This window comes from Apodemus sylvaticus, chromosome 2 (assembly GCF_947179515.1).
Source record: "Apodemus sylvaticus chromosome 2, mApoSyl1.1, whole genome shotgun sequence".
NCBI lineage: Eukaryota > Metazoa > Chordata > Mammalia > Rodentia > Muridae > Apodemus > Apodemus sylvaticus.
The window spans coordinates 145032251-145050716 of record NC_067473.1 but is presented as its reverse complement, the minus strand read 5'-3'; the positions used below and the strand labels follow the sequence as shown (position 1 = coordinate 145050716).

Sequence of the window (18466 nt, the reverse complement as noted above, 5' to 3'; positions counted from 1 at the left end):
CTGCCTGACTCCTAGCTATCATTGTCATCTCTCCCAAACCTCTGAACCTCTGCACTGGCCACACCCTCAAAAGAGACACCCTAACTCTTGCTCACTCACTAAACTCTTAAAGTGACACTCCCTGTGCCCCCCCCCCAAGTCCTTCTTGCTACCCACAGCCAGGCCAGGGTCTCTCCTCTGTGCTTCTGACCACACTATATTGTGAATGTCTGCTCATGTGACCAGCAGTCCTGCCAGGCTGTGAGTGCCACAGGGCAGATCTGTGTGCATTTTGCCTCTGAGACTCCTGTTGCTAACTAGGGTCTGGATCAGAGTTGATGCCCAATAAAGGTGTGTTGACTGCATACAGCCAATAAATAAACAAACAAATAAATAAATAAATAAATAAGCAAGCAGGCAAACCTTGGCTCTGTTTCGTTGGCGTGGGCCCTCAGTTTATCTGCCAATTAAATGGGACCTTACAGCTTTTCACCAGCCCCTTTCCAGTCTTCTGAGTCTTGCAGTGGGTCCAGCTCCTTTTAACTGGAGGGTGGGGAGAATAGGGGTGGGAGCCTAAGAACCCTAAGGCAGATCCCAGAACTGTTTTGAAAGCAATTCCAGGTTCGAACTGGCCAGCCATCTGGCATCTCAGAATTGTTGGTTCAAAAATCGTCTGCTTCTAACTAACTGCTGATTTCAAGACCATCTGTGGACCTCACTTGTCTCCTGCTGATGACCAAAGGGCAAGTAAGCATGTTTCAGGGCCTGTAATAGGACAGCTGGGCCCCCTTCTCCAGTCCCCAGTCGTCCCCAGTCCCCAGGTCCTCTGCCGCAGGCTCCTCCTCCATTGACATCAGAGCCGCAGGCGGGCCGAGGGAGCCGAGCCCCAGCAGAGCGCCAGCGACTGAACAGGCAAAACTGACCAGGCACTGACGCGGCGGCGGGAGCACCGCACCAGCCACCTCGGCCCCGCAGCCAGCCCCGAGGCGGGGCAGCCGCAGGTACAACTGAGGGCCGCCCAGCTCTGTGCCGCGGGGAGCCCCAGCCAGAGGATACTGAAGCCCAAGGGTGGGAGGGGCGCCTGGCCCTGGACGGAATAGGGCTGGGCCTTTCTCTCCCTCGCTGTCCCAGGCCCTTTAGGTGCTAGATGACTTCCATGGATATTGCCTGGGTATCAAAAAAGGGTGGGGAAGGAAGGGTCGGTGTGTGCGTGGTTGTATGTCCAAGCGCTAGGCCTGACTGTGGAAGGGCGTGGGCATTTGGAAGTGGAGATGGGGGAGGGCATGTGCGGGGTTCCCTGAAGCAGGAATGTGCTTCAGTTGTGTAAGGGTATCTGGGAATTCAGTTTTGTTGTTGCTGCATATGGCGCTCAAGGATACACATACTGCCTGTCGTCTGGCTTGCAGGGTAGTAAGTCAGGGTTGCGGGGAGGTTTGGGCTTGCTCTGAGGGGTTTGTTTTGGCAGATTGTTAAAGCTTGGTTGCTGTGTAGGGCACTGGGCTGAGGAGTTGGAGGGCACAGACATGACCGAAGTTGCCATGTCTGGTATACGGGAATGGATGCCACCTTGTTCGTGTGTACAGTAGTGTCGGCTCTGGGAGACAGGTGGATGAACAGGTAGGTGTGAGAGGTGTATATGAACATGTGTGTAGGTGCCTGGGTATATGAGGTGTCAGGGTGTGCAGTGTGCTGGATCTAGCAGGACGGTGCCTGGGCTCAAGATTCATGTCAAGTGCTGATGTGGAGTGTCTGCTGCAGGGTGTGGGACCGCGGGGGTCATCAGTGCCAGCCTCCAGGTGGGTTTGACTTTACCTGACTTTCCCATTGCCTCCTTCATCAGAAAACTCTGGCCCTGGGATGGCTGGCCAATGCTCTGGGAACAAGGTCCCACTCAAGGAGTGGGCTCTCAGTTCTGGTCAGGGTGCCTTCCCTTCATCCTTCCCAAAGGAAACAGGAGGTTGCCTTCCCCAGAGCTCTAGAGCACGAGGGGCTCTGTTCTGGCTTCAACCTCTAGTTGATTCTGAGACGCTGACTTTTTCTGAATGACCCCCAGTCTAGCTTTCTACTGGACAACAGATGACAGACAGCCTTTGCCCTTAGCAAGCTCAGCTGGGGGTTTCCTGGGCAACTCTGGACTCTTCCTATCTATCTCCAACCTGTTTCTGAGATTTCTCACATGGTGCATGGGGAGAGAACCCACCCTCTCTTGGAAGATGAGACCGAGTTCTCCTGGGAAAGGTCTAAGACAGGTCCCCTCCAGGAGGGGACAGACAGGTGAGACCAGTTTTCAGGCTGCTGGGACACAGAGAGTCAGGAGGGCTAGGTCCAGGAAGTTCCAGCTGTGGCTGATGTTGCCTTGGTAACAGTGAGAAGGAGCTATTTAAAAACGTGGCTGAGATATTGCTGGAAGCCCAGGCTGCCGGAAACCTGATTTCAAAGAGGCTAGGGTGGCGAGGAGGAGGAGGAAGACACCCTAGTCCTTCCCGGAATGAGACTGAGGCATCCCTGCTTCTGGGCACAGGACTCCTCTGGGGTGCTGCATGTGCCGCTTCTAGCTGCTCTGGGGTCTCATCTGCTATCTTCCTTGAGGGGAGGTTTCCTTGGGTGTTAGGATTGAGAAAAAGATGCGGAAAATGGAGATTGAAGAGTTGAAGGAATGCATGAATACTGAGAATTTTGCTCCCAGGAATGATTTTTTGTTCTAGGCATAAGACGTTGCAAACATGCTGAATGAACAAAGGAACAAAGTGGGGAAGGCTGGATGCCTGCTGTCAGTGAGCAAACCCAGGAGTGAATGGACTCATGCTGGCTGAATGGTCATGGACACGCAGCAGACTCTCAGAGAGCAGAGGCCCTCACAGTCGCTCTCTCCGTTTCTTTCCTAGGAGCCCTGGCTGTGGCTGGGGGGCAGTGGGCCATGCCAGGGGCAGTGGAAGGCCCCAGGTGGAAGCAGGCAGAAGACATTAGGGATATTTATGACTTCAGAGATGTTCTGGGCACGTGAGTCTCAGGATGGGGGTGGAGTGGGGGGTGACAGAATTGGGAAAGGCTTCACTCTTGAGCCTGGTGACTGGAGGGGCGGAGTCTGGGAGGAAGCTTCCTCCGGTCAGTAGATGAGTACTTCCCTTCTCCTCAGACCAGAGCTTGTGGCAGCCTGGTGCAGACAGTCCAGCGTTTTGGTTTTGGCTAACTGTCGGTAGGATGGGGCCTCTCTTGTAGTCATGGGTTCCTTATGAAGAGAAGGAAGTACAGGAGAATAGAAGATCCGTTTATCTAGATTGCTGCCAAGAGCTGGGTATCCTGGCCTGGGTTTGGAAACTGAGGCATGGTTGCTCTTGATGGTAGGAATCCAAATATAACTCAAACCTGGTTTCTTCCTTTATAAGCTGGTCCTAGAGACACAGACAGACAAACACAAACTGACAGGTGAATGCGTTTTATACTCTTATTGAGGTTGTAGAGGCCAGAGTAATCTCCTCTGCCTGGGTAACACTCCCTGAAGGACATGAGACCTGGGGGCTAAAATATAAAATGGGTAAGCTTGTGCTTGTCAGAAATAATGAAGGTAATTCAAGGCAGGTGGAACAGTGCATGCGAAGGCTCAGAAGCCAGGTTACTGCAGAGTGAGCCAATCGTCTGCTGGAACTCAGTCAGGGCTGGGGAGACGCTCAAGCAGCAAGAGACAGAAAGAGGCAGAAACCTTGAGAAGAGGCTAAGGAGCCAAGAGGTCATTTCACAGCACAAAGGGAGCTGTTTAAGCCTGAGAACAGCTGCTGGAGATGGCTCCACAGTTAAGAGCATTGGCTGGTCTCGCAGAGGACTAGGTGCAGTTCTCAGCACTGACGGTGGCTCACGACCACGTGTAACTCCAGATCCAAGGGATCTGATGCCCTTTTCCGACCTTGTGGTTCGGACATACAAGAAGGCAAAACATTCGTACACATAAAAGTAACTAAAGCTAAAAAAAAGTAAAATGGACTATCTACCACATGTGGGCAAACTGGAGAGCTGAGAACTGCAACCGTGGTAATGGTATGATTCTGGGAGGTTCTACAGGGCATCACATTATGTACAACTCTAACTGAATCAACCAACCACACAGATAATCAAGGATTACAGGGGTAGAGTTCAGGCCCAGCCGGCTCGCATGTTATCAACCTAGCTTCCTTTGGTTGGCTTCAGTTAGGAGCAGCCTCTCCCCAAGTACTGAAAAAGATGACTGCTATCCGTTCCAGGTTTACATGCTACCTGCATACTCAGTCATTCACAGTGCCAGGAAGCTGTCATGTTATGAGGTCCTGAGGCAGGGGACAGACAACTCTGGCTGGCCATGTCCAGCTTATGTGACCAACTCTGGAGCCGGGGGTGAGGGGGTGGGTGGGGTGGGTGGGTAGATGAGTGCCGAAGAACACAGGTGGCCATGGAGGTTGCAGGGCATAGAGGAGAGGGCGGGGAGCTGGGGTTCTGGCTTCTCATCTTGGACACCTCTAACTCACAGGGGGGCCTTCTCAGAAGTGATCCTGGCAGAGGACAGGAGGACTCAGAAACTGGTGGCCATCAAATGCATTGCCAAGAAGGCCCTGGAGGGCAAAGAAGGCAGCATGGAGAACGAGATCGCCGTCTTACACAAGTATGTAGCCTCTGCACTGACCCCTCCTCATTTCTTTAGATTGCTTTAGAAATCATTTGAATTCTGGGCCACAGGACAAGAACTTGTCAGGGAGTAACTGGCACAGAGCTAACCTCCCAGATGAGACTGAGGTGCCAGGCCTTGTTTACAGAGGATCAATCTGTCCGTGGAGCCCCAAAGCCAAGCCACCCATACAGGTCACCTAAGGTCCCATCCAGCAAAGCAGACTATCTGTTGACCCCGACTAAATTAGCAACTGACAGGGCCTGCTCATGCTGCAAAACTTACAGCAAGCAGTTGTCTCCAGTGCCTCCCATTTCCTAACTATCCGGACAGAGAGGTGATGGACAGTGCGTTTCCCTAATTTGGGAGGGTGGAATAGTGAGGCCGGGGAGGACAAGAGACTTGCCCAAAGTTACAGAAAGCCTCTGGGCAAGCCATGGCTTTCTTATCTCTATGATCAATTGCCACTGGATCATCTGTTGAGTACTGACTCTGGGCAAGCGCCATGCCAAGCACCCTGCTTGCCACGTGATCTTCATTGGGCTCCCCCCCCCCCACACACACACATTGGGCTTTTTTGAAGATACTTTCTTTTATAGATGAAGACACTCAGGCACAGAGTCCATTCCGTTCACTCAATACCATAAGTAATTACTCTGTACCAGCTAGAAGAGAGCTGAATTGGATATTCCCTATACTTGAGGAGGTGATCTCTGGGTTGGGGAGGTTAAAAGCGTTAACAAGGAAAACTTAGATGCCACATTCCCATCTGAGCTGCAAGTCAAAGTGCTATCTCCCAAGTAGTGTGTAGCAGGGGCGGCATCTCCATCTGGGCCTGGTCTGTTTAACACCAGAGCCCGGTGCTCGCTTGCTATTCTTTTCTTACCTTTGAGCCTCAGTTTTCCCCTGGTGGGTTCCAGAACCCTGGTGTCCTGCCCTGGATGCAGGTGCCAGGGAACGGGTGTGCCACCTTAAGCTGTGAATCACCTGTCTCTCCTTTTAGGATCAAGCACCCCAACATTGTAGCCCTGGATGATATCTATGAGAGTGGGGGCCACCTCTACCTCATCATGCAGCTGTGAGTGGCCCGCCTGCCCACCCTCACTCCTCTTCCTGCTGCCCTACTCTCTCGGCCACTTTCCGGTCCTTTGCTGCAGGGTTTCAGGAGGCGAGTTGTTTGACCGAATTGTGGAGAAAGGATTCTACACGGAACGGGACGCCAGCCGCCTCATCTTCCAGGTGCTGGATGCTGTCAAGTACCTACATGACCTGGGCATTGTGCACCGGGATCTCAAGGTGGGATCTGAAGGCCTAGTGAACTATATGTGCCGGAGAGGAGCTCTGTCTGTCCTGTTTTGTCTGTCTTTGGGCACCTCTCAGCCCCTCACTGAAATGGATAGGGCCTTCCGTTGAAAAACACTTCAGTTCAAGCCAGCTGTGGTGGTGTACAGAGGCAGAGAGGCAGGTAGATCTCTGAGTTCAAGGCCAATCTGGTTTACAGAGTGAATTCCAAGACAGAGCCACACAGACACCTTATCTTAAAAAAATCAAAACCAAGCCAGAAGGTGGTGGCACACGCCTTTAATCCCAGCACTCTGGGAGGCAGAGGCAGGTGGATTTCTGAGTTCGAGGCTAGCCTGGTCCACAGAGTGAGTTCCAGGACAGCCAGGGCTACACAGAGAAACCCTGTCTCGAAGAAACCCAAAAATAAATAAATAAACCAAAATCAAAACCAAAACCAGAACAATAAACTTTCAGTCTTGGCTGGAAGAGCTCTGGAATATAATAGACCCGACTGAAGACTAGCCTTGTCATGCCTTAACTGGCTCTTGGGCCAATCACTGACTCTAAAGGCACTGCTTTCCTCATTGGTAAAGTGGGCTTATTCAGACTGGACAGGCTGCCTATGTGGTAGGGTTGAAATCAGTCAAAGTACTTATCCAAGATCCAGCACAGGAAGTATAAAAGTAAAAGAAAAAAAAATTTTTTTTTTTTGGTAATAGTGGGATTTTTGTAAGGTTTCTAAGTTCTATGAAAATCCTTCCTACAACCCATTGGTTCTTTTCTAGAACTTACAGTCTCCTAGCAGTAAATGCTAGCTAGCTTCTAATGGATTTAGTGAGCTAGCCACAGTGGATTTTATAGAAGCATATAGCACTACTAGCCTCTGGCTACCTCTGACTACCCCTTCTCCTCTTTCCTACCCTCCAAGCCAGAGAACCTGCTGTACTACAGTCTGGATGAAGATTCCAAAATCATGATCTCTGACTTTGGCCTCTCTAAGATGGAGGACCCAGGCAGTGTGCTCTCCACAGCCTGTGGGACTCCAGGATATGTGGGTGAGGAGGGTCCTGGGTTGGGGCTGGGGGTGAGAAAAGAGCCAGGAGCTGCAGGGTAGACATCTGTCATCACCATGTCCCTTCTCTCCACAGCCCCTGAGGTCCTGGCCCAGAAGCCCTACAGCAAGGCTGTGGATTGCTGGTCCATAGGCGTCATTGCCTATATACTGTAAGCGGGGAGGGACATGGCCAAGGTGGCCTGGGGCTAGAGTGTCTCCCTGCTTTGCCCGCTCTTTCTCTACATCTACCAGATAAAAACTAACAGGCAGGGATCTAGAGAGATACTGCAGGTATTAAGAGTATCTGCTGCTTTTCCAGAGGACCCAGGTTCAATTCCCAGTACCACATGGTAGCTCACAACCATCTGTAACTCTAGTTCAGAGGATCTAATGCCTTCCTTTGGTCTCTATGGGTACACATGTGCACACACGGTACAGACATGCAGGCAAAATATCTGTATACATAAAAACAAACAAAAAGTCTAACAGGCTTCAGTCAGGAGATACCATGTTTCCAGTACTGAGGGAGCACTGAGGAGTTAGCAGAAAATGAAACAATCCAAGTTCCTGCCCTTAAGAGCTGGCATGTAAAAGAAATCAGTGAGCAAATAAATCTATAAAATAATGTCACCTGGTAAAAATCACCGTGAAGATACAATCAAGCGGGAGAAGGCAATGGGGATGGATGTCACTTCAGACAGTCAAGGATTCTTTGTGGTGGCAACACCTGAGTGGCTTTTGAGTGAATGATCCAGGTTAGGCGTGGGGAGAATGTCGAACATGAAGATCCTATGATAGCATGTCCAAAGGTCAGAAGGAAGACCAGTACTGCCAGACGGAAGTGAGCAAGGCAGAGAACTTCCTGTGGGTCCCGCCTGACTTTTGGCACTGCTCCGAAATGCCATCTCCAAGCCAATAAGTATTCCTAAAGCTGACATGTCCGGTTTCTCTCTGCCTAGGCTCTGTGGCTACCCACCCTTTTATGATGAAAACGACGCCAAACTCTTTGAACAGATCTTGAAGGCCGAGTATGAGTTTGACTCTCCTTACTGGGACGACATCTCTGACTCTGGTATTTGGGTCTTTGCCATCTTCATCTGACCCTTGCCTCAGGGGCCTTCTTCATCTGCTACAGGAGTCTCCCCATTGTCTGCCTCTGTCATATTTTAGTCCGGATGTCATATTTTAGAAGCGGATGTCATATATCTCATCTTGGGCTCCCTCTGCTTGGCCCCTGTCAGAGCTCTGTAGGCATTCCATCTTCCAGTACAGTATTTACAAAATCACCTTCCCTGGAGCTGACTCCCTGAGGCTTACACAGCAGATATTTCTATATTCCAGCTTTCGTCCCAGTCAGGGACCAGCTCCTGATGGCTGTACAGTGGCTTACACACTGGTGTGAGCATACTGCGTGGATTCTTCTGTAATTCAGTTCTCACAAAGGAGGGAGCTAGAAGGCTGGGGGGTGGAGTGAGGCACAGGCATCTTCTTGTCGCGCCTTGTCAGGTGAGAGGTGAGGGAATGAGCACTGTCTTGGTGGTCACAAGCATGGTCATGCTGTATCTTTGCTTTTCTCTTGGGGCTCTAGCCAAAGATTTCATACGACATTTGATGGAGAAAGACCCGGAGAAGAGGTTCACCTGTGAGCAGGCCTTGCAGCACCCATGGTGAGAGCTCCCACTCTTAACTGTGTTAGGGTGGGACCTGGGGGCCCCAGGCCTGCCCCATCCTCACAGGCAACTCTGCATATACCCCCGTCGTAGGATTGCAGGAGATACAGCTCTGGACAAGAATATCCACCAGTCAGTGAGTGAGCAGATCAAGAAGAACTTTGCCAAGAGCAAGTGGAAGGTCAGCATATACCTGTGATCCTGGGTCCTCCCCAGACTCGACCTGCACAGTGCCCAGTACTAACCGCATACAGGACTGCCCAGGGAGGCTTTCCAAAGAATCTCTCTTGTTCACTCGATGAAGGCTCCCTGACCCCTAAAGTCCAGAGGTGGTTCCTGAGCTCCGTCTCCTGAGAGACATGATGTAGCCCACGGGACCCATGAAGGGTCAGAAGGTGGCACAGACCTAGAGTTGACTAGTAATTAACCAGGTGTAGAGAGTACGGCTGAGGTAGAGGGAACAGGAGCGCAGAGGCCAGGTAAGAGAATGTGGCCTGCTGGACTAGAGGGGCTGAAGGAACTAAGGCACTGAGGGCCTGACTGCTATAGTGGGACACCCACCTGTTGTAGAGGATGACTCCAGAAAGACAACGCAGGAGTTCATCCTGAAGAAAGGGCTTTCAGGATGCAGTGAAGGCAAGGAGAGAAGCCGGAGAAACCCAGTAGCAGCGTATGCTGGGGCTTGACTCAGAAGCAGGAGGAGGAGCACGGGAGGGAGGCACACCGAGGGAGGGGGAGGTCAAAGGCTGCCCCAACCTCTGGTTAGGGACAAAGGGACAGTGGTATCATAACCATGATAATGAACCCGGCGCTGAAACAGGTCTTGAGGGGGTGATTGTAGCCCTGGACATGGTCGTGAGTAGTACATAGGACATGTACTACTGGTGATATAAAATGGTAAAAACAGGCAAATTATGTAAGCTTTCTGCGCCTCAGTTTCCTCCACTGAAATTAATGCTGTTCCAGCACTTGGGGAGGGTGAGGCAGGAGGATCAGGGACTACATGAAACCCTGTCTCAAAATAAGTGTGGGCGGGACACTGCACACAGTTCGGCTGGCAGAGCGCTGGCCTAGCATGCATGAATCCCTGGGCTGGCACACAGACTGGGCATGGTGCTGGTATATGCCTGCAGTCCCAGGCCTCGGGAGCTAAGAGGGAGCATTGAGGACAGCCAGGCTGTATGAGAACCCATGCGAAAAGAAATCAATGAGACTCAGTGCTTGCCAGAGCCAGGTGCAGAGGCACACACCCTTAATCCCAGCACGTGGAGTCAGAGCAGGCAGATCTCCATGGGTTCCCGGACAGCCAGTGCTACGTAGTGAGACCTGCCGCAAACAAACAGTGCTTGTCGTCCCTGGTGTGTAGCGTACGAATGCCTGTAATCTCAGCACTCTGGAGGCTGAGGCACAATACGGAGTCAGACTGTCTAAAAAGACAAATGCAAAAGTGCTGCCTCAGAGGATGCTGGGAGGATTGAATGAATGAACAGCCATGCAACGCGCTTAGAGCTGTATGGGCACGTAAATGTTGGTTACATGAATTATATAGCTTTATGTCCCTTTGTATGCATTTTATGTATGTGCTGTATGTATAACTGAATGTAGTTTAGTAACACCTTACAGAGGCTGGGGAGGACTCCCATTGCCAACCCCAAGCTCTTGAGGCCCCCTTTCAGTAGTCCCCTCCCCTCTTTCCACAGCAAGCTTTCAATGCGACTGCTGTGGTTCGGCACATGAGGAAGCTGCAGCTGGGCACCAGCCAGGAGGGGCAGGGACAGGCTGCCAGCCACGGAGAGCTGCTGACGCCAACGGCTGGGGGTGAGAATCAGGGTCTCGTGGAAGGGCATAGGTGGTCCACAGAGCACAGGGCTGGAGCTGGCGCCTGCTCACAGCCACCCTGACCCTTCCTTCCACACAGGGCCAGCAGCTGGTTGCTGCTGCCGAGACTGCTGTGTGGAGCCAGGCTCGGAACTGTCCCCTGCACCACCCCCAAGCTCTAGGGCCATGGACTGAACATCAAGGAAGTCAGGGCTTCTTCTGTGGGAGGGAGGCGTTGGAGGCAGCCTGCTCCCTCCTCGGCCCGCGCTGGGGAGCTTCTGACCCCGTACCTCTTCGCCCCTCCCCTCACTTTCACTGCGTTTTCCATACAAATGTTTCTATTTTATTGTTCCTTCTTGTAATAAAGGGAAGATAAAACAAGACAGTTCTGTTTGCTCAAATATCTTTCTTGCTCCCTGACTCTTTGATTTGGGGTACTGGCCTCTGAGGTAGGAGTGTTAAGTCTTTCTGACTAGAGACTGGGTGGGGACCAGGGAGAACAACGGGGAAAAATATCAATGACATCTTTTGTCCCTTGGGCCCTACCTAGCCCTCTGGCTTCTTCGATGCCCTTTTGCGCTTTGCTGGCCGCTCCCGAGACAGGTTTGCTTGGCGAAGGTCAGCACTGAACAGCACCTATGGGAAGGGACGTAAGGAGTCTGCGGGGAGCAGGACATGCTGAGGTCAGGGCTGGGGTCAATGGAGAATACTGTGTGTGTGTGTGTGTGGGGGGGGGTCATGAGAACAGGAGGCTGAAGAGTCCAGGGGTCAGACAGGGTGAGGGAAAGGGCAAAGTCCTTTATGGCTAGGTATACTTACTGCTTGGGCCCAGCCAGCATAAGGTCCCCACAGATTCCGGAAAAAGTCTCCTATATTAGAAGTGAGGAGGCTACATTAATTGACCCACATGCCTTCCATGCACAGAGATAGGGATGGATGGTGGAAGAGATGATTAAAAATGAGACTCTCCAGCCTCAGCCCAACGCCCCAGCGTCACTCTCCTCACCCAGTTCTTTGTTGGCCAGAGGGCTCAAGCCCTTAGCCTGTGACGTCTTAGGATGCCAGCCGTAGTCACGATGGGCAATCTGCCACACATGGACGTCCACAGGCACAGCCTGGGGTTTGTCAAGGGCCATTAAGCAGATGCAGTCAGCCACCTTTGACAAAGAGAGAACTGTTGTGGAGGAATGGCAGGATTTGGCCAGCATCCAAAGCTATCTTCTTCCTCCTTCCTCTAAGGTAGCACTATTCTGCATTCTCAGCCAGTAAGTATACAGTAATTTCCCAGTACTTCTAAAAGCAGCTCCAAGAAGACTTGTTCCTGAGTAAACATCTGTGTGGCCCGTATGCTCATATAACTTGGGGGAAGGTATGACCATACTCTTCACAGATAAGGAAACGGGCTCTAAAGTGTCTTAGACAAAATCACGCAGCAGAAATTAGGCAAGGCCAAAATGTAATGTCAGTCTGTTAAAAATTCCTTAAGTCAATGGGGCCGGAGAGATGACTCAGCAGTTAAGAATTCTGCCTGCTCTTCCACAAGACCTGGGTTCAATTCTCAACACCGGCATGGTGACTTACCACCATCTGTAAAACAGAGTATGCATATGCCGTGTGTCTGCAGGTTCCCATGAAGACCAGAAGAGGGCATAAGAGCCCCTGGAACTGGAGTTAGAGGTGGTTGTTGTAAGCCGCCTGATGAGGGGGTGCTAGGAATCAAACTCGGGTCCTCTGGAAGAGCAGCAAGTGACTGTAATCTCTGCACCAACTAGCCAGCTCCGGAAAATTCATTTTAAGACACAGAGGAGTATAAAATATAAAGATAAGTTATAAATTCTAATAGTCTGATAGATCTATTGACATCAACAAAACATTCTGTAAGCACGTGTAATTTCAAGAAAAGAAAAAATGTAAAATAGAAACACCTTGTCATCTGTCTCCCCAAAGGTAACCAGTATTGACTTTCTGGCTCTTCCCTCTGAAAACTTCTGCATACAAACAGTGGAGCACATACTGCACCGACACAAAGGACCTTTGTAAGGACTTATCCAAAGGGCAGCCTCATCTATGCTCTGTGCATTCTGCTTTTGTCTCTGATAAAATGTGTGCTAGTCCTTCATCCTTCCTGTACTTCCTCCAGAAGCCTGATCTCCCCGGATTCTCAGGTGTACCCTGTCTCTACCTCCCCTAATTCTCAGTGTGGGTGAAAAGGGCACGTTCTACTTCTGGCACCTCACCTTGTTGCCCACCCCGGGCAGGGTGCAGAGGGCCTTGTGGGCCTCTTCATAAGGGGCCACTCGAAGCTGCTGCAGCCACGCTACCCCACCTTGCTCTTCGAGGATGGCTTTGGCACTGGCACAAACATAGCGGGCACGGTACCCCAGGCCCAACTTCCTGAGGTGAGTCTCTACTTCTGGACCTGTGGGAGTGGCGAGGAACAGCAGACATCCTCGGTTAGTTCCTGTCCTCAGGCTAGTGTCTAACATGCTCCACCCCAATGCTTTCCTAGGCACTTCTTCCCTATTTCCTGTCCTCTAGGAGCCAGTGGACAGTTGGATGTGTAAGAATCAGGTAAGGCCCGAGTTCTGCCCCATCAGTGTTCTCTTAACACCTCCTATTAGCTGGGCTCTGAGGCAGGCGCTGAGGATCCCTGCTCTGGGGAATCCCCATTTGAGTTTTATTCAAGAAGCGTTCACAACCATGGTCTACAAAGCTGCAGGAGCTTGGGTGATGGCCCAGCAGGTAATCAGCATAAACCTCATTACCTGACTTCAATTCCTCAGAACCCATGTAAAATTCCAGATGAGGAGGTTCACATCTGTAATGCCAGCATTCGTGAGGTGAGATGGGAGGCACACACACTGACTGGTGAAGTACATTATGCTTGCTTTTCTTAAGGATCCTAAAGGTGGCACTATACACATTTTACAGATGGACAAAGTAAGGGCACAGAGGGGCTACTCGGGCTGGACACAGGGCTCAGCAGTTAAGAGAACTTGTTGCTATAACAGAAGACCAGGTTTCAGTTCGGTATCCATATGCTCCCTCACAACCATCTGTAACTCCAGTTCTAGGGGATCTGACACCCTCTACCGACCTCTGTGGGTACCAGGCATGTGCATATTATGTGCATATATACATTCAGGCAAAAGCACTCAAATAGAGAGAATTAATTAAAAAAAAATCCAAACAAAACAAAATCCAAAAGCAATTGAGGAAAATACCTGACATTGACCTCTGACTTCCATAAACACATGCATGTGTGCACTTGAACACATTTATACACATATATCCATACACTACCTACCTACTCACCCACTGTGGTGGTTTAATTATGCTTGGCCAGGGAGGGGGTGGCACTATTTGGAGGTGTGGCCTTGTTAGAGGAAGTGTGTCACTGGGGGTGGGCTTTGAGACCCACCCTGTAGCTGCCTGAGGAGGCTGAGTTTTCTCTTGACTGCCTTTGGATCAAGATGTAGAACTCTTGGCTCGTCTCCACACACTTCCTGCCATGATGATAATGGACTGAATGTCTGAACCTGTAAGCCAGCCCCAATTACATGTCCTTTATAAGAGCTGCCTTGGTCATGGTGTCTGTTCTCAGCAATGGGAACCTTAACTGAGATACCCATTAACTCTACCCCTCCAACACAAAGAGAGGGCACTGTGGAGATAGGACCTTTCACCCAGGTGGAGGATAGCACCTGAGTTCTTAAACTCATTCCTTTTCAATGCCTCACAACCAACTTATCCCCACCCCCAAACCCTTCTAAATAGATTCTAATATTTCCATTCTATTAACAAATTAAGCCAAACTTTGAGAAGTAAGTGAATTCCTTGAAGAATTATGGTTATTAAGCCAAGAGCAGATACTCAAGACTTTTCATAGCACCAAAAAATACCCCCGATTGAGAGTGAACCAAAGCAGGTTCCTTGCTATTTAGTCCCTAAGCACGTCACTTACCTTGGTTCTCATGTCTGGTAAGCAATATACTTTCCTCACAGAGCAAGTGGACTCACTAAAGTGACAGCACCTTAAAATGTCCACGTGTTTTCTGTTCCAAACACTGCTGGATGCAAGATGTGTCTCTTTTTATTCTGTCCTGATTCTGACAGGATATGGAATATCATTTTCCATTTCACAGATTCAAAACAGAAGCACACATGTAAGTGTCAGAACCAGGATTCAGATCTAGGCAGTCTGTCTTGGATTATCTGTCTGTAAGTCTAAACTACTGAACACTGTGTGTAGATGTTCCTCTAGCAAGGTGCTGCATATACTCGCAAACAGCCAACTTATCGAGGCGATGTTTCAGGGATCACATCTGCGGATGAGTTGTAACTGGGACTGACCAGACTAAGTACGGCAGTTCTGGGTGCTGACAGTGTTCAGCACAGTGGGACACAAGCTTCAAGATAGGAGCTCATAGCTTGGGGAGAACTGAACAGATCTTCCTGTCCAAATGCACCTACTCACCAGCCAGGGCATGAAGGTCTGGGAAGCCATGGTAAGTGACATCATCAAGCTGAACGAGTCGAGGTCCAAAGGCCTGGCACAGCCGCTCTACCATGCCAGTGATTCGAGCAATGTTGTTGTTGGAGGAACAGATGAAGGAGAAGAGGCATTCAATGGGGTCTTGTCTCAGTAGCCTCACACCTAGAAAGCAGAAAGGGAGGAGCCTGGAGACACACCTCCCATGCCTCCACATCAGACACTACACCTTGAGGCTCCAGGGAGACCTGGGCGAATAAGGGACTGCTGTGTGGAGAAATCACTGACCTCTCCTGTCTCGTGGCATTGTGAGGTCTGGATGACCATACCATTCAGCTGAGGGGGAAAAAAGCTACAGCATAAGCACCACGTGAACAGGGCTTTGTTTTGTCCTTTTATTTCTTCCCAAAAGAGTAAAAGTGATCAGCATATACTGACAGAATGATGTCACCTGCTCCAGGACACAGAGTTAGAACTAGGCCCCAGACCTTTATCACTTTCCGATGGATGATCATCAATACAACAATGTGCTAAGTAGCAGTCTAAGCACTTTAATAAGTAAAATTTAACTATTTGCTATTATCATGTATATGTGAATATGGGTATAACGTGAGCCATGACTCATGAGTGGAGGCCAGAAGACAACTTTGGGAGTTGGTTCTCTCCTTCCACTATGGATTCTGGGCATTAAGCTGCCTGACAAGTGCTTTTATCTGATGAACCATCTTGATGGCCCTGTATCTGCATTTTACAAAGGGCAAATGGAGTCACAGAGATGTAACTTAACAAGAGCCACCTGTCCTGCCCTTGTACTCACCTTGGAATTTCTGGGCCACTCTTTGGAAGTTGGTGTCTACAGAAGCCCAATGGCTGTAGAGCGGAGTCAGGCTGACATCCAGCTGAAAGTACTTGTGTAGGGCTTGCAGCTCCTCAGCGGTGGGCCTGCCGACCTGGCTATCCTCTCCTCGGTACACGGTGCAATAGAGCTGATCCTCGGTCTGAGTCAGTGTCCACACTTGATCTGCCAGCACGCCACTCCAGTGAGCAGGACTCTGCTCCTTCCACCTGGGCACCCCAGCAGACAGCCCTAGCACCGTTACCCATCTGGAACTCTTTAAGGTCCTTCCTGTCTTAGAAATGTTCCACCTGTAAACTGACTAGTTAGTTATAAATACAAGTGGAATGTTTTCATCTTAAAACAAAAAAATAAGTGGTACTGGGGACTGAACCACGAGCCAAGTGCATAAAAAGCAAGCACTCTGCCTGCTGGGCCGCGTCCCTCAGCTTCCCCACTGACTTTTATTGCATGGTCCTCAATCCTGCACACCCATCACCTCTCCTTCCTAAGGAAGGTTACCAGTCAAACCACCGGTGCTTATGCTCCAAAATGTACTCTCATCTATTACTCCCAACATTCTCTGCATTCCCTAGCGGGCAGCACTGAGAAGTCAGCATCCTAGGGAACAGTCCTCCCAAGCGCAGTCACTCACCGGAAGGACTGTCCAGAAGCTAAAACCAAGTCCAGACGCAGCTCAGAGCGTGGACACGGGATAGAGGCCCAGAGGGCCGGGCTGGAGCTTAGGGTGCGATGCCTCATGCTGCTAGGCAGACAGGAACGGAATAACATTCGGATAGCCGTCCCCAGACCATTACGGCACAGTCCAATCAGAACTCGACTTTCTCGTCCTTGTCCTAAGGCCTCGCACACAAGTGTGTACACACCCCCAGAGTGTAGCTTGGGTTCTATATTCTGGGTGTGGTGTAATTTTTATTTGAAATTTAAGGTTGTTGAATATGAGGCTCTTTTTCCTTGTAGGAAAGACTCCCGTACGCTACCAAACCCGAAACTACCCAATCGTCTCTCCAGTAGAGCACGCCCCTCCTCTTCCTCCGGACGTGGCTCCGCCCCCAGAACCTCCGGCGCGAGCCTCTCCTCCTCCGCCGCCCTCGAGGTTTGGAAAGGCGCGCCAGTGTGGCTCTTCCGGGTCCCAGTTTCCTCTCACCGGAAGTAGATTCTAGCTCCCGCTCATTTGATCCCAGAAGTAGCCAATCCGAGAGGAAGTGAGAGGCACCAATGAGAACTCGGGAGTGGCGGAGGGGGCGGGGCTGTGCGAGGCGCCGGAGCGGTTGGCCTGCTGGCTTCGGTGCTCGGCGATTGGCTGCCCGAGGGCCTGGCTCTGCCATTTCAGGGCTTTCCGTGCGATCTCGGGGCCTGCGACTTCTCGGGCTGGCCCGCTCTGGAGCCACATCCTTGCTGGGCGTAGTGATACACACCGGTCGTCCCAGCACTCGGTAGGCAGAGGCGGGAGGCACGTTCGAGGCTTAAGTAGGCTGGGCTACATGGCGAGACTCTGTCTCAAGAAATAAACCCAAGGATTCTCATCCTTCCTGGCTCAAGCCTTTCAACACCGAGCCTCTTCTGAGGTAGTGTGATTTTTCAGCGCTGCCCCTTCCACATCCTGTCAAGAGGCTCCGACTGCCCCATCTCGGGCTTCAGAGGCCAGTCTCAGATGTGCTCTCCTCAGCCACAGCCTGCAGCGCAGCTGCCCCCTCTAGGCTGAGCATGTCCCCTAAGAATGCCTACCTAATCTTTTGCCCACAGCCGTATCCTATGAAGAAGTCTGTATGTGGGCTTTCTTTGGAGTTCACTGCGTCCTAATGCCAATGTGTGACCCCAGCAGCCTAACGGACCAACACCGTCAGCACCAGCCACCTTGTTCCAAAAATGACTATATCATTTGTAAGTTTTTCCAAGATAAAAAAATGGACACTAGTCTGACACACTAGGGCATTTTCCATTGAGCAGAAAAAAAATTTTCAAGTTATACCTAAATTATTGGACTACAGATTCAAGGGCAAGGCTGGATGCTGATTAATTTTTTTGTCTACGGAAAGGCACAGCACACCTGCTAGAACACATTAACCGTCAACATCAAACTGGGTCTTTCATCTCAGTTTCATTAAACAGTAGCTGTAAGGTCTTGGGCACCCATGTTTTACTGTGATAACCTCATCTTAAGGCATGTCACCTTACAGGCCTTCTCTCCAAGAATTTAAATTAGAAAAAATGCCAAGGTTGCATGTGTATTAACAGTCTTGTACAACCCTGCTATGTTTTCAAAGTAGGGATTTCAACTGAAGTGTTTGAAGCACTTAAACTATGATCCTAACAAAGGACTTGAAGCATTTGAATCCACAAAAGAAATGAGCAGCTGGTTTTAGCATGCTAGATGAAGAGAGACACCTTTCCAGACAAATGGGCCTGGGTTTTTAAGTCCTAGCTCTCTAACTTCTTAGTTGTAGGAACTTTGGCAAGTTAATTTTTCTAGCATCTGAGGTAGACAACCTATTATTAACACACCCCATAATTACTGTAAAGATTACACAACAGTGTATCTAAAGGTACTTAGTATGGGTGTGTCACTGTGGAAATAACCAGTCTATTATTAGCCCATCCATGGTTACTGCAGAGATTAGAAACAATTGATGTATTTTTAGGTACTTAGGGCAGTGCCTGACAGTGCATGGGACATGTG

General features: G+C 50.3%; 2 protein-coding genes across 12 annotated transcripts; one reads left to right on the top strand and one right to left on the bottom strand.

Moving 5' to 3' along the window:
- Positions 1-837: 837 nt before the first annotated feature.
- Camk1 (calcium/calmodulin dependent protein kinase I) lies at positions 838-10821 on the top strand. Of its 2 annotated transcripts, XM_052174525.1 has the most exons (13): positions 838-980; positions 1471-1596; positions 2865-2979; positions 4478-4609; positions 5616-5690; positions 5770-5908; positions 6825-6951; positions 7045-7120; positions 7910-8022; positions 8539-8617; positions 8714-8801; positions 10321-10438; positions 10539-10821. In XM_052174525.1, exons 3-13 carry the CDS (start codon positions 2897-2899, stop codon positions 10631-10633), a joined length of 1125 nt encoding a protein of 374 aa, XP_052030485.1. In that variant the 5' UTR covers positions 838-980; positions 1471-1596; positions 2865-2896; the 3' UTR covers positions 10634-10821. The 2 variants fall into 2 exon arrangements, with proteins under 2 accessions (XP_052030485.1, XP_052030484.1); XM_052174524.1 differs by lacking the exon at positions 1471-1596.
- Ogg1 (8-oxoguanine DNA glycosylase) lies at positions 3348-16918 on the bottom strand. 10 transcript variants are annotated; one of them, XM_052174529.1, is made up of 8 exons: positions 16421-16910; positions 15748-16076; positions 14916-15095; positions 12676-12857; positions 11445-11595; positions 11258-11307; positions 10985-11074; positions 3348-3371 (listed from the first exon to the last, which is right to left on the bottom strand). In XM_052174529.1, the coding sequence occupies exons 1-7, from the start codon at positions 16555-16557 to the stop codon at positions 10985-10987; spliced, it is 1119 nt and encodes a 372-aa protein (XP_052030489.1). In that variant the 5' UTR covers positions 16558-16910; the 3' UTR covers positions 3348-3371. The 10 variants fall into 10 exon arrangements, 8 of the variants coding, with proteins under 8 accessions (XP_052030489.1, XP_052030487.1, XP_052030488.1 ...); XM_052174527.1 differs by lacking the exon at positions 3348-3371 and adding an exon at positions 8782-9946; XM_052174528.1 differs by lacking the exon at positions 3348-3371 and adding an exon at positions 9953-10047.
- Positions 16919-18466: the final 1548 nt, after the last annotated feature.

Bases quoted from the DNA above. Each gene is read 5' to 3' on its own strand.
- Camk1 (XM_052174524.1), top strand. From the start codon at position 2,897: ATGCCAGGGGCAGTGGAAGGCCCCAGGTGGAAGCAGGCAGAAGACATT. The intron at 5,691-5,769 runs GTGAGTGGCCCG...CCTTTGCTGCAG, and splicing joins CTCTACCTCATCATGCAGCT to GGTTTCAGGAGGCGAGTTGT. The intron at 7,121-7,909 runs GTAAGCGGGGAG...CTCTCTGCCTAG, and splicing joins GGCGTCATTGCCTATATACT to GCTCTGTGGCTACCCACCCT.
- Ogg1 (XM_052174529.1), bottom strand. From the start codon at position 16,557: ATGTTATTCCGTTCCTGTCTGCCTAGCAGCATGAGGCATCGCACCCTA. The intron at 16,077-16,420 runs GTGAGTGACTGC...GTCAGTTTACAG, and splicing joins GCTTCTGGACAGTCCTTCCG to GTGGAACATTTCTAAGACAG. The intron at 11,075-11,257 runs GTAAGTATACCT...CCCTTCCCATAG, and splicing joins ATGCTGGCTGGGCCCAAGCA to GTGCTGTTCAGTGCTGACCT.